We start from the raw sequence: 12940 nt of genomic DNA on the forward strand, positions 1-12940 counted from the left end.
AGGTGCCCCAGAGGGAGTGAACCTAACAGGTAATGATCAAGTGATCTCTCTCCTGCCATTCATCTCCACTCTCTGACAAACATAGGCTAGGGACACCATTCCTTGCCCATCTTGACTAATAGCCATTAATGGACTTAACTCTGTTATAGTGCTAGTCTTCACAACCTCCTCAGGCAAGGAATTCCACAGGTTCACTCTGTGCTGTGTGAAGAATGTCCTTTTATTTGTTTTATACCTGCTGCCCATTAATTTCATTTGGTGGCCCCTCGTTCTTATATTGTGGAAACAAATAACTTTCTTATTCACTTTCTCCACACCACATATTATATCATATCCCCTCTTAGTCTCCTCTTTTCCAAGCTAAAAACTCCTAGCCTCTTTAATAATAATATATGGAGATGTACCTATCTCATAGAACTGGAAGGACCTCGAAGGTCATTGAGTCCAGTCCCCTGCCTTCACTAGCAGGACCATATACTGTCACTGACAGTTGTTTTGGTTTTGTTTTCCCCCAGATCCCTAAATTTAAATCTCTTCTCCTTCCAAGGAGCAGCACAGGCAAATAAATTCACCCTCACAGCCAGTGAAACTGATGACATTCCTAAAATATATAACAGTTTATTATTCAGACAGTATTTAAGTTCTCTTTAGGGTCATCCTTGCACAGCAGAACAAAAACTAACCCAGAAATCAGACAGAGTTAAGCAGAAATGAACCCTGGATTTCTGGGACAGCATCTGTACAAATCAGTTATGTAATTACAATACATGAAAATTTTTTCCTTAACATAAGCAATAACACTGGGCTTTCTGAAGGTTGAAGAAGTGACTTTGTAGGAGTGTAGTAGATGTCAACAATGGTATTTCAGTTACACAGGTTCAAACAAATGTTTCGTTTTTTAAAATATGCATGAAAGTCCAAAAAAACCCCAAAGAGACTAGTAGGAAAAGGTAAGCCATCCACTTTCATATTAAATTAGGTACACTAGGTGTATGCCAGCATTTAAAATTTATGACCAACAGCAGTAAAATACCACGTGGCCCAACATGTTTATCATTTGACTCCTGAATCCCTCCCTTACAGCTTTTATCCTCTATCTCCAGAAACAAGCAAAGAGACTCAGAAGTATTCCTAAATTCTATCACATTCCTCAGCGACAATCCAGACTGCTCTTTCCATTAGACCAGTGATTCCCAAACTGTAATAACCTGTGAACCCCTTTCATTAAAATCTCAAGTCTCGTGAATCCCCTCCTAAAAATGAATATTTAAAGGGATTTTCTCCTTTACCTGAATATAAATTATAAAAGCAATGATCTTGGAAATATAAAATTTGTTTTTATGACATGCTTATTACACACTATGTATTATTAATTACTATTTATCATTACAGTATTTTTATTACATTATGAAAACAGCAACTCTCTTCCAAGATCTCACTTTCATAGCTTGTATCGCTTTGAATAAGCCTGTTATAAAAGACAAGGCTCCTATGTTTCATCAAGGAGTACAAGATGTGACACAGCATGAAGGTATTTAAGAAGCCAACTCAGAGTTCCTCCTACACAAGCATTCAGGTCTTGAACAGTCCAGGCAAGCAACACGTTACAACAAATCTTAAACTTGTTCTTCATAATAATTTTAAAATAATACTAGCTGCTTATTTAATTTTAAAAACAGCAAAACTATCCACTTCTTTTCATTTCTTATAAAGAGTCTTGAACTTTAAATCTCCTCAGTGTGATAGATATGCTTGCTTTGATCTGCTTAGCTCTTCGAAGTCCAGGGGGCTCCAGGCTGCTAGTCCCATGCTGCCCGACGGGGTCCCTAGGGACAGCTCTGTCCGCCATTAGGGAATTTTTTTCCTGAGAACCCCCTGTAACATTTCGTGAACCCCACTTTGGGAACCTCTGTATTAGACTGATCTGCCCAAGTTCCAGATTTTTTTATTTTTTTTTTTAAGTCTTACCTCTATGACACTATTCATGCTTTAGAATGAATTTCACTATGGACATCATTATTTTAATTAGAACTGGTCAAAAAATGTTTCAAAGGAAGTTTCTTGAACACCTGGTGCAAAACAAACATCAAGACTGCTTGATTGTCATGTTCTGGGTGCTAAGCTTTAAAGCTCAGAGCAAGATGAGAAAGGGGAAGGGTGAGGAAGACTGCAAACATTTTGCCAAGATATCAGCTGATGCTTTACATTTTATTAATGGAGGAAAGACAGATTGAATCCACACCAGATTAGAAAGGTTTCAGGTAGGGTTCACCACTAGTTCACAGCATACTTTGAACACTTGAAATGCTACAGTGTTTCAGCTGTAGCACTTCAGTGCAGCCACTATCTTCGGGGCTGGAAAGAATTCTTCATCAGCATATGAGAGGCAATAATAGAAGAATTCTTCTGTGGACCTAGCATTGGCTACAGTGGAATTTAGGTTGGTTATCTAGGCTGCTCAGAGGTATAGATGTTCACACCCTTGAGCAATTTAGTTAAGCAGACCTAATTTTCTAGCACAGACCAGGCCTTTGAATCCATGTACAAATCTACAAGATAGACTACCATAGTGTCTTTACTGCAAAGCAACATCTTCTACCAAAGTCTAGTCTAATATAGAGTGGCATCTCTGGATTTTAGCCATCAAGTTGTCCAACCCTGCCCAGGGCAGATCAAAATGACACAGCGGTATCTGCCAGCAGCAGGTCCACACTAACACTCACGTGAGAGCTAGCAGCGGTAAAGCTGTACCAGTACTACTGTGACAGTGGAAAAAAACGTTGTATACGAGGCTATAAAGACACATTCCCAAATGAACCCATCCCCAAACAGACCAAAGGCAATGAAAACAGAAATTTTCAAAAAGGAGAAAGGCGTCCATTAGAAAGCAAGAATTTCTTTGGCTAAGACTGTGTGAAAACAATAATGTCATTATTACCAGTAGTGTCTTCAGAAGAGCGATTGCGAACCTCAAGTAATTTTCTTTTAATTAAATGCCACAAGTCTTTATAAGATTGCCGTAACTAGCCATTCTATTTTCAATCACTATTCAAATATTTATTCAGTTCAAAGCAGCAATCATTGAATTGCATGGCACAAATTTCTTATAAGTCATGTAAGTGCTTAAGTATTCATGATTCACACACTACTCTACAATAATCATTTAGGCATGTAATTAGCATGTTCTTGTAATAAACTGGGAACCAGTTTCCTCCACAGAGAAGGGAGGGACAAGATGACTTAAATATTTTCCATCCATGGTTCTATGAAAACTAAGTAACTTCAAAACAAGCTAACATCAACCCAATCATACAGTAACCACATTGTTCAGAACCAGCACTTAATCACCAAAACTTAATCAGCAACCAATTCATACTAAAAATATTAAGAAATCAGATACGCAACCACCAAGTTTATTTTCTTGCATATTTACTACAGCCCATTAAATATGTTCACTAGGAAGACAGTCAAAAGATTTTAGTAAAATTGTTTTATCTTTTATTCAGAATTCAAACGACTGCTCAAGCACTACTTTAAAGCAACAATGCTAGGTAAGAATATTGATAACATGGAAATGAAGTATCACTATAAGATTTCATAACAATATTTGCCAAAGGAAGTTACATCCACTGTTTAGCATTTCTGGAATCCAGTGTGCCAGTCACCAGGCTTCACAAGTTTTATGAATCTTAGTGAACATAATTCATTATTTGTTCCAACTCTAAAAAGGTAATTTAAAAAGAGTTATATGTAAATAAAGCACCACCCTCAGCAGTGCTGACAGTGCAAGCTAAAACCACAATTTAATTTGTCTACACGCCAACTGTCTGCATATCTTATTATGGGATCTCAGATCTTTCTCAGCTACCATCTTTAATGATGAATATTTTATCCATCATGGAGGCCATGAACATAGTGAACTAACAGATCACACTCAAGTGCCTACATCTTGAACCTGTGTGCCTCATACAGAAAAGGAGGCAAACAGAATGAAGTTCTGGAACAGCCTTCCGAGGGAAGTAGTGGGGGCAGAAGACTTTCCTGGCTTTAAGACAAAGCTTGATAAGTATATGGAGGGGATGTTATGATAGGATTGTAATTTGGGCAATTGATCTTGGATTACCACCAGATAGGTCTGCTCAATGATCTGCGGGGAGTTGTTGGATGGCATGGGAACTGAGTTACTGCAGAGAATTCCTTCTTGGGTGCTGGCTGGTGAGTCTTGCCCACATGCTCAGGGTTTAGCTGATCGCCATATTTGGGGTCGGGAAGGAATTTTCCTCCAGGGCAAATTGGCAGTGGCCCTGGAGGTTTTTCGCCTTCCCCTGCAGCATGGGGCACGGGTCACTTGCTGGTGGTTTCTCTGCAGCTTGAGGTCTTCAAACCAATTTTGAAGATTTCAATAACTCTATCCTGGGATAGGGGTTGTTATAAAATTGGATGGGTGGGGTTCTGTGGCCTGCCTTGTGCAGGAGGTCAGACTAGATGATCAGATTGGTCCCTTCTGACCTATGAGTCTATGAGTCTATGAGTCTATGAGAATCACACACCATATATGCCTAAAAATTTCTTCCTGCTATAACTGAGAAGAAAGGAAACAATTCAGTATCACATTAAATATGCATTTTTAAATTAATTTTGATCCAAAAAATCCAGATGGAAGATAAGCTTTTTGACGTGTCAGTTATTCTGTTCCACATATATATTATCGAAATGCTAGATCATTATGTTGCTTGCCCGCTTGTAGACAGAGAGAAGCAGTTTTATGGAGCTGACATCTGATATCCAATTCTTAGTGTATACGTGCACCTGACTTAAGTGTTATCGGTATCACAAGCTATGCATCTGAAGAAGTGGGCTGTAGCCCACGAAAGCTTATGCTGAAATAAATTTGTTAGTCTCTAAGGTGCCACAAGTACTCCTGTTCTTTTTACACGCATGACTGTATGTTACAGTCTGAGGACTAGTTTAGGTCACTTGAAGTACATCAATGATATACAGAGAGACAAAGCCTAACAGGAGTTTATGACAAATGGCAGCAAGAGAAGGGGACGCTGAGGAAGACTTGCAGACTAGATTGTATTATAAATTGAAATAAATTTAAAATAAGCACCCATCCATAACTTCAAGTTGTCTTTTGCACAATGTAAAACACACACACACATACACAAAGGATAAAAATCCTAAACAAAAACATCTGCCCCATCATAGCAATCCATTGGATCATCCTATAAAAAACCTTCCTGATCTAGCTATCACATCTCTTCCCAATCCCTCTTTCCCCACTTCCATTCCCCAAAATACTAATGATGGGACTTGGAGCATGCCCAGGTGGTCAACAATTTCAAGTTTTTACAGATATTAGTTGGAGGGCTTTCTTCCTAGAGTCAAGTAACCTTCCTTGGGAGCACCATTTCCTTTTAAGCCATGGGACCACAAGCGTGGATTCCCTCTTACTGTAATCTACGTGGTATCACATGGACAGAAGTGATGTCTCAAGGGGACAGGCACCTGGACCACTTAAAGTAGGTCTAAGCTTAAAATGTTGCAGAAGTACCACTGTAGCACTTCAGTGTAGACACTAGCAACACTGATGGCAGGGGCTCTCCCATCAGCATAGGTAATTCATCTCCCAAAGAGGCAGTAACTGGGTCTATGGAAAAAGCGTATTGCAGTCCACACAGGGAGCTTTCCCTTAAGACTATCCAGTTTAATGTATAGCATGGCTCCCATATTAATTTTATAAGTTTTTCTATGGCTCGTCACTACTGTATCTAAGCATTTCACATAACTACTTAATCCTCAGAACACTTCTATGAAATAAGGAGTAGTAATATTCCCATTTTACAGAGAAGAACTGAGGCACAGAGATTTAGTGATTTGACCAAAGTAACACAAAAAGACTGAGTCCTAGTCTAATACCTTAGCCATAAGATCATCTCTGAGAGGTGCTCCTTGCTGGAAGTACATTACATCAGAGCTTTGGGGTCTGTGCTAGCTTCCTGCTGGCTTTCAGGTGAAGTTTAAAGTGTTGGTCTACAAAACCCTGATGGCTGGTTTACACTGGGAACTTACACTGCCATAGCCACATCTCTTAGAGATGTGAAAAATCCACACCCCTCAGTGATGTAGCTATGCCGACCTCACCCTGGTGTAAACAGCAGTAATGATTCCAGTCTTGCTTCCAACGGTCACACGTTTACATTGTAAGAGTCATGACAACTATTAGCAACTTGACTGGAAAAATCAGTAGAAGCACTAAGTATTTGGCAATGGACTGAACTAGCCATTAAGACTGCACTACTCTTTCAACCCTAGAAGTGCTCCCTGAAGGTAGGGATTGAAGTACTTGCAGTGCTGTTTGTAGAAACTTGCATTGGAGCTGCCCCAAATTGTACTTGTCTTGTGTTTAAACAGGTAACTTCCGTTTCCCAAGCTGTCATTCTATAGTTTCCATGAACACTAAATGCATGTGTAAGTTACAAAAAAAGAACAAACCTGATATAGAGAGAACTATATTAAAATGGCTATCATAGAAATGGATAGGTGAGTAGATTGTTTGAGCTAGTAAGTGTCCATAATAAATTTTCAAGGCTGGATCAATTGTTATTTGAATGATTAAGTTACATTATTTGTTAACCAAAAGTAGAAGAGACAGTAGAAAAGTTTTCTAGGATGCTCTTGGGAAGTCAAGATGAAGAAACAGCTTGGTGTGTGCAATGTGTGAAGCAAATTTATTCCACGCTCCCGAGAGTTAACGCAAGAGAAAAAAAATCACCTGAAGTTTATTACATACAGTTTCTATGTTTTCCTATAAACCAGCCTGTTCATAAGTACAAGATACTCAAAAAAAGAAAAGGCACAGCACCTCATTATAGAGCAGCCAGTCAAAAAAACAGAAATGGACAGTAATGACAAAGGCTACGGCAACACTGCATACCACTTGGGGCAACGTGTAGAGTATGCGTAGCTACATTCAGCAGTGAGAAGTTGCGTCCACGCTGTGGTGTGGAGCTACATGTGTCGGTGAAAAGCTCTGGCAAGAAGAGGCAATGGGGAAACAGTCAGCAGCAGAGGGGCCTTTTCCCGCTGCTTCTTCTCTGCCAGAGACTTTTCCCATGACAGGGAGCTGCAGAAGCCTTTCCCCACTGTCACAATGTCTCCAAATAGCTGTGAAGTCTGCTCTTGGCAGAAGCTTGAGATACACCTATGACTCACAAACCTTGGTTTCATTGATGTTTTGACAGCACTTGTAAAGCCTGCTGCACCAATAAAATATTTTTGAACTGAACAGCAGTCAACCAGAAAGATCAAACAATGTTTCACCAGTATTGTCACAAAGTGTTATTATTTATATTATCATACAACCTAGAAGTCCCAATTACGATAGAGGCCCCAGTGTGCTAGGCACCACACAAAGTCAGAGACAGTTCCTATCCCAGAGACATTACAGTCTAAATGGGCAAGATGGACAAAGCATAGAAAAAAAGGAAGCTTTTCCATCTCACAGATGGGGAACTAGGACACAGAGACTCAAGATTTGGGCAGAGATCTGCCAAAGGTCACACACACAAAGTTTGCAGCAGAGCTAGGAACTGATACCAGGGCTGCAGAGCCCCAGTCCTCTGCCTTAACCACAACCCCACCCCTCCTCTTACACCAGAAGTTTTCAAACTGGGGGTCAGGATCTCTCACGGGGTCATGCAGTTATTATATGGGGGGGTCATAAGCTGTCAGCCTTCATCCCCAACCCTGCTTTGCCTCCAGCATGTATAATGGTGTTAAATATATTAAAAGGCCTTACTCATGTATGGGGGGGGGTCACACTCAGAGGCTTGGTCTGTGACAGCGGCCACCAGCACCAAAGTTGGAGAACCCCGGTCTTACCCCGACTCGCTCAGAGTTCAGCCTCCCTGTACGTGGGATGGGGCCGGAGTGTGCAGCCCCCGGGGGCCCTTAGCACGGACAGCCACACACCCCAGCACTAGGTCTATGGTCTTTCCCTCCCGCTTCGGGCCGGGCCCGCCAGGGTGGATCAGGGCGAGCTCGTGACATGGCGAGGGGGAGGGCCCCCCTCCCCGGCCCTATAACTGGGTCAGGCCAGGCTCCCGCCCGCCCGCGCCCCTTAGCAAGGGGCAGGAAGGGCCCCGCTCTCCCCCACCCCCGGGGCTGGGAAGGCCCCGCGCCGCCACGCTCGCCCTGGCCGGGAGGAAGAGCCCAGCCCCGTCGCGGGGGCTGCCCCACTTGCCCCACGCCCCGCCGGGCAGGGGCCGCCGCTCCCTCTCGCAGGGGACCCTCCGGGTCGACACCTTCCCCTCCGCGTCCCTCACCTGCTCTCCCGGGCGGCGGCGGCGTCTCAGCCCCGCTCCAGCTGCGCCGCCTGCAGCCGCGACGCTCCTCCCCTCAGGCCGGTCCGGCAGCGCCCCGCCACTGCGTCAGCGCGCGTGCGTGCAGTGGCGTCACTTCCGGGTAGCGACGGCAGGGCGGGGCCTGAGAGAGAGGGGCAGGGCTACGGGGAGTGGGCGGGGGCCTCTGGGGCTGATGGAGAGGGCAGGGAATGGGGAGAAGGGGGTAGCAGGCCCTGTCCCCATGCTGGAGCTGCAGGAGTGGCCCTGCTTGCAGAGCTGTGCCATTGGCAATGGGCTGTTGCAGCCAGCAGGGCCTGGGGCTGCCTCGATCAGCAGTTCTCACACTTCGTGGCACCACAACCACCATTCTAACACCACAATTACAACATGACGCCGTGTGGGGGCAGAGGGGAGTAGAGCCTGAGACCCACTGCTCCAGGTGCGGGTGGATCTCAGGCTTCAGCCCCAGGTCCCAGCCCTTCAATATGGCCCTAGTGACCCCATTAAAATAGGTTTACAGCCCACTTTAGGGTCCTAAAGTACAGTTTGAGAACTGCTGGCCTAGATTCCTATTGTGATAAGTATGTTGTTGTGAAGGATGAGGCTGTTACTCAGCTCTTACTGCTTCAGGGGGCACAGGCTGGTCTCCAGCTGCCCCAAGGAGTTGCTGTATCACACCAAATGTCACCATAGCATGATGCATCTGTCCCCTCCTCACAGCTCCAACAATCCTCAGAGACATTTCATTGACATGCCAGACATGGAGACAGTTTCACTAAAATCTGTAATAGTCCTTAAAATAAGGAATGGTGGCAAATGCGCTAATGAAAAGGACTCGCACAATATCTCATCCAGGCTATAAAAGAAGATGTTGTTGCTGCCTCTTTCCGAGCTGCAACGTATCGACATGAACGCTCACGTCACAAATATCAGATTTACCAGAGTGAGAGCGTCATTACATTGCTTTTAAAGTCTGAGGTCAGTCACTACTGTTTTTGCTGCACATGCTATACCAGGACCGATTTAAAGGGCTGTAACAGTCTGTAAGACTGTTATTGTAATTATAAAGAATGTTCATATGCAATTTGAACCTAGGATTATTTTCTATAGTATAGTCAGTCATTTAAACTATTAAAAGCACAAGCTAAGGAGTGTATAGTACAGGGGTTCTCAAACTGGGTGTTGGGACCCCTCAGGGGGTCACAAAGTATTATATGAGGGGTTGCAAGCTGATAGCCTCCACCCCAAACCCCACTTTGCCTCCAGCATTTATAATGGTGTTAAATATAAATTAAAAACATGTTTTTATATAAGGGGCAGAGGTCGCACTCAGAGGCTTGCTGTGTGAAAAGGGTCACCAGTAAAAAAAAGGTTTGAGAACCACTGGTATAGTAGAACCTCAGAGTTACGAACACCTCAGGAATGGAGATTGTTCATCTCTCTGAAATGTTCATAACTCTGAATAAAACATTACGGTTTTTCTTTCAAATGTTTACAACTGAATACTAACTTAATACAGCTTTGAAACTTTGCTATGCAGAAGAAAAATGCTGCTCTCTGTTTTTTGTAGTTTATGTTTAAGACAGAACTGTCCTGTATTTCCTTTTTTTATTTTTAGGCTCTGCTGCTGCCTGATTGCATATTTCCAGTTCCAAATGATGTCTGTGGTTGACTGGTCAGTTCATAACTCTGGTGATCATAACTCAGAGGTTCTACTGTATAAAATTGTTCGAGACAAATGGACATAAAATGTGACAATTGCTAATAGATTTAAGCCGTGCAGAGCTTATTAAAGAAAAACACTCAAATAATATTTTACAATACTAAGTGAATGGAATGGATGCTAAAAGTACAATATGTTCCGTTGCTCCACAAAAAAGCCAAAATTAAAACCCACATTGATATCAGAAACTTGACAATATAACCCACAATGCTGAGTTCCTGTTCTCTCTATTTTTCGTCTGCAAAACCAAGTAAGTGATGAGAAAAAAAATCATTAAAGTAGTAGCTTCAATTGATGCAAAATTTGTTTCTTTAACATGTATTAAGTTTTCTCTCTTTCCTACTGGATAAGGTGTCCCGGTTATGAAAGCCATGCACATAGCTGGGGCTAATCAGCCTCCATGCTAACCATCTCAACAGACATGAATGGACCCTGGAGCCAGAATTACTTCCCTCATCCAACATTTAATAGTGATTGCTCCAGCTAAAGGCTGCTTGTTCATTACCCATTCTTTGGATAAATGTGCTTCAGTCTCCAAAGCTGCCACACTTTTCACTAGTACCAAATTTTCTCTCTCTCTCACACACACGTATATAAATTATTACTTTCATTACAGGAATATTCATTTTTGACATAAGTAACTTACTCCAATAGCTGCAGAAGGGTATGCTGCACTGCAGCTTGGGTGGACTGTGCCACGCAAATAACGAGTCTTTGTCCCAAGAGCTTTCAGTCTACACAGATATTGAAAGGGTATTACTGTCTTTCACACTGCTGGTCATTTCGTAAGAGAAAGATCCCATCATGGACCACCTCCCTCTCCCACCAACCCAGTACCACAACGTATGATTCTCAAAATGTTTCATTCTCCAGGCCAGTATGAAAGACCCGAAGACCAAGTTCTGAGAACTGCTGTTACACAGGGAAGCTTTAGGGAACAGATCTGTTTGTTTTTAAAAAGGGATTTCCGAACTAAGGAAAGGAGGGCTGTTTTGCAAACATTAATAGGAAATTTCTCCAAGGACCACATGAAAGAAAGCAGAAGTAGGTGTCACAGACAAAGGGAGGGGAGATGGAGAAAATAAATGCTGATGAGGAGACACTTGACTCATGCAGAGGAGAGAGAAAAGCCTCTGCAGATTCAAGTAAGGTCAGGGAAGTGGAAATGGATGATCCTGGCAGCTGCATGGTAAATTGGCCTGTTGCTGGGATTACAACACTGAGATGACACCAGGCTTGTGTCTGACTTGTAACGTGGTACTGTCAAGAGACTTACCTCTCACTATTCTACAAGCAAAACTATTTCCCCATGTTTATTTTCCCCCTACTGTTCCTCACAACTTCTTGTCAACTGCTGCAAATGGACCATTTTGATTACCACTACAAAGAGTTTTTCTCTCTCCTGCTGGTAATAGCTCAGCTTAACTGATCACTCATTAGTGTGTGTATGGTAACACCCATTTTTTTCATGTCCTCTGTGTATACATATAATCTTCCTAATGTATTTTCCACAGATGCATCCAATGAAGTGGGCTGTAGCCCCCAAAAGCTTATGCTCAAATAAATGTGTTAGTCTCTAAGGTCCCACAAGTATTTCTGTTCTTTATTCTACATGTGTTCGATATGAACGAGGAAAGAGAGCCACACTCCTCTGAGCTTTGCTCAAGAGAGGTCAAATTCTCATTTTTCTCTTACCAAAACCATCAGAAATGGCATCCCTACTCCTCTTATAATCTACAACTGGCCTTACTCCCACAGCTGCTTAGCCCTTAAATCAGAACACTGGCATTTTCCAGATCCGGCAGCCAGATGAATGCTTAGGAGGCATGTTTTATTTATGGCGCTTGCCTCAGGGAGAAAAATAGTTAAGATGACTTCTATTCAAACAAAAACACAGCTTCCTCCCTCCCTCCCATTGACATAGGCTCTAACGTTCACCTTTGGGTCTGAAACTTTCCAGCTCTCACCACAGACGTGAGCGGTGGTTGTTGGCTTGGCTGTGTCTGGGGTGTGGGTTTTTTGGTAAATTCTGGTGAAATGAATTGAGCTGCATTTGAATTATTGAGCACATGCAGCTCAGCAACTGCCATTAAGCTTCTTGCTCCTAGTTTTAGCATCGTCTAGCTTGTGGCAAGAGCTGCCTGAACAAATGGCTAGGAAGGAAAGGAACAATCAAACTGACAATTTCAATGATGTGGGGGGAGGGATTTGTAAATGTCTAATTGAATCTAGGGCAAAAATTTTCCACCACAAAGTGAGACTGTAAACACTGCATTAACCCTTCCACTGGGAATCTCCACCACCTAAGGCCATGTCTACACTTACAGTTTTGCAGCGCTGGTAGTTACAGCTGTGTTCGTACAGCTGTGTAGGGCCAGCGCTACAGTGTGGCCACACTGACAGCTACCAGCGCTGCAGTGTGGCCACATTTGCAGCATTTGCAGCGCTGTTGGGAGTGGTGCATTGTGGGCAGCTATCCCAGCATTCAAGTGGCTGCAACGTGCTTTTCAAAAGAGGGGGGTGGGGTGGAATGTGACAGGGAGCATGGAGGAGACAGAGAGAATGGAATTTTGGAGTTGACACTGTTCTCAGCTCCCTGCCTTGCAAGTTCTAAGGACTGGAAGACACACAGTGCCTACCTTCAATCATTTTAAAAGTTCTGACCCCTTCGCCCACCCCTCTCTCATTCACTAAATGCAAATTATGTACTCCTAAATAGCCGTCAGACCAGATAAGCATCTGCTCAACATGGACTTCCCCCTCCCCCTCTGCCGTGTGAGCGTGCTGTTTCTCTCTTCAAGCAAACAGCTGTGAACATTCCAAAGTAATTCCCCTGCCTGCCTCCCCTCGCTCAGCAAACAGGAGCTGT

At 43.1% G+C, this 12940-nt stretch overlaps 1 protein-coding gene across 5 annotated transcripts in view; it reads right to left on the reverse strand.

The window, feature by feature from the left end:
• The window catches only part of RABGEF1 (RAB guanine nucleotide exchange factor 1), a 36541-nt gene extending 28118 nt beyond the window's left edge, over positions 1 to 8423 (reverse strand). For 3 of the 5 annotated variants that reach the window (XM_030536167.1, XM_030536166.1, XM_030536170.1), the window contains exons 1-2: positions 8331 to 8423; positions 6354 to 6472 (exon numbers count right to left, since the gene is read on the reverse strand). In XM_030536167.1, coding sequence (XP_030392027.1) covers positions 6354 to 6443 — 90 coding nt within the window. In that variant the 5' untranslated portion in view covers positions 6444 to 6472; positions 8331 to 8423. Of the gene's footprint in view, positions 1 to 6349; positions 6473 to 8330 lie in introns of those variants that run through there. The other 2 variants (XM_030536168.1, XM_030536169.1) reach the window with 2 other exon arrangements.
• Between the last annotated feature and the right edge of the window lie 4517 nt (positions 8424 to 12940).

The sequence above is a fragment of the Gopherus evgoodei genome, chromosome 17 (assembly GCF_007399415.2).
Source record: "Gopherus evgoodei ecotype Sinaloan lineage chromosome 17, rGopEvg1_v1.p, whole genome shotgun sequence".
NCBI lineage: Eukaryota > Metazoa > Chordata > Testudines > Testudinidae > Gopherus > Gopherus evgoodei.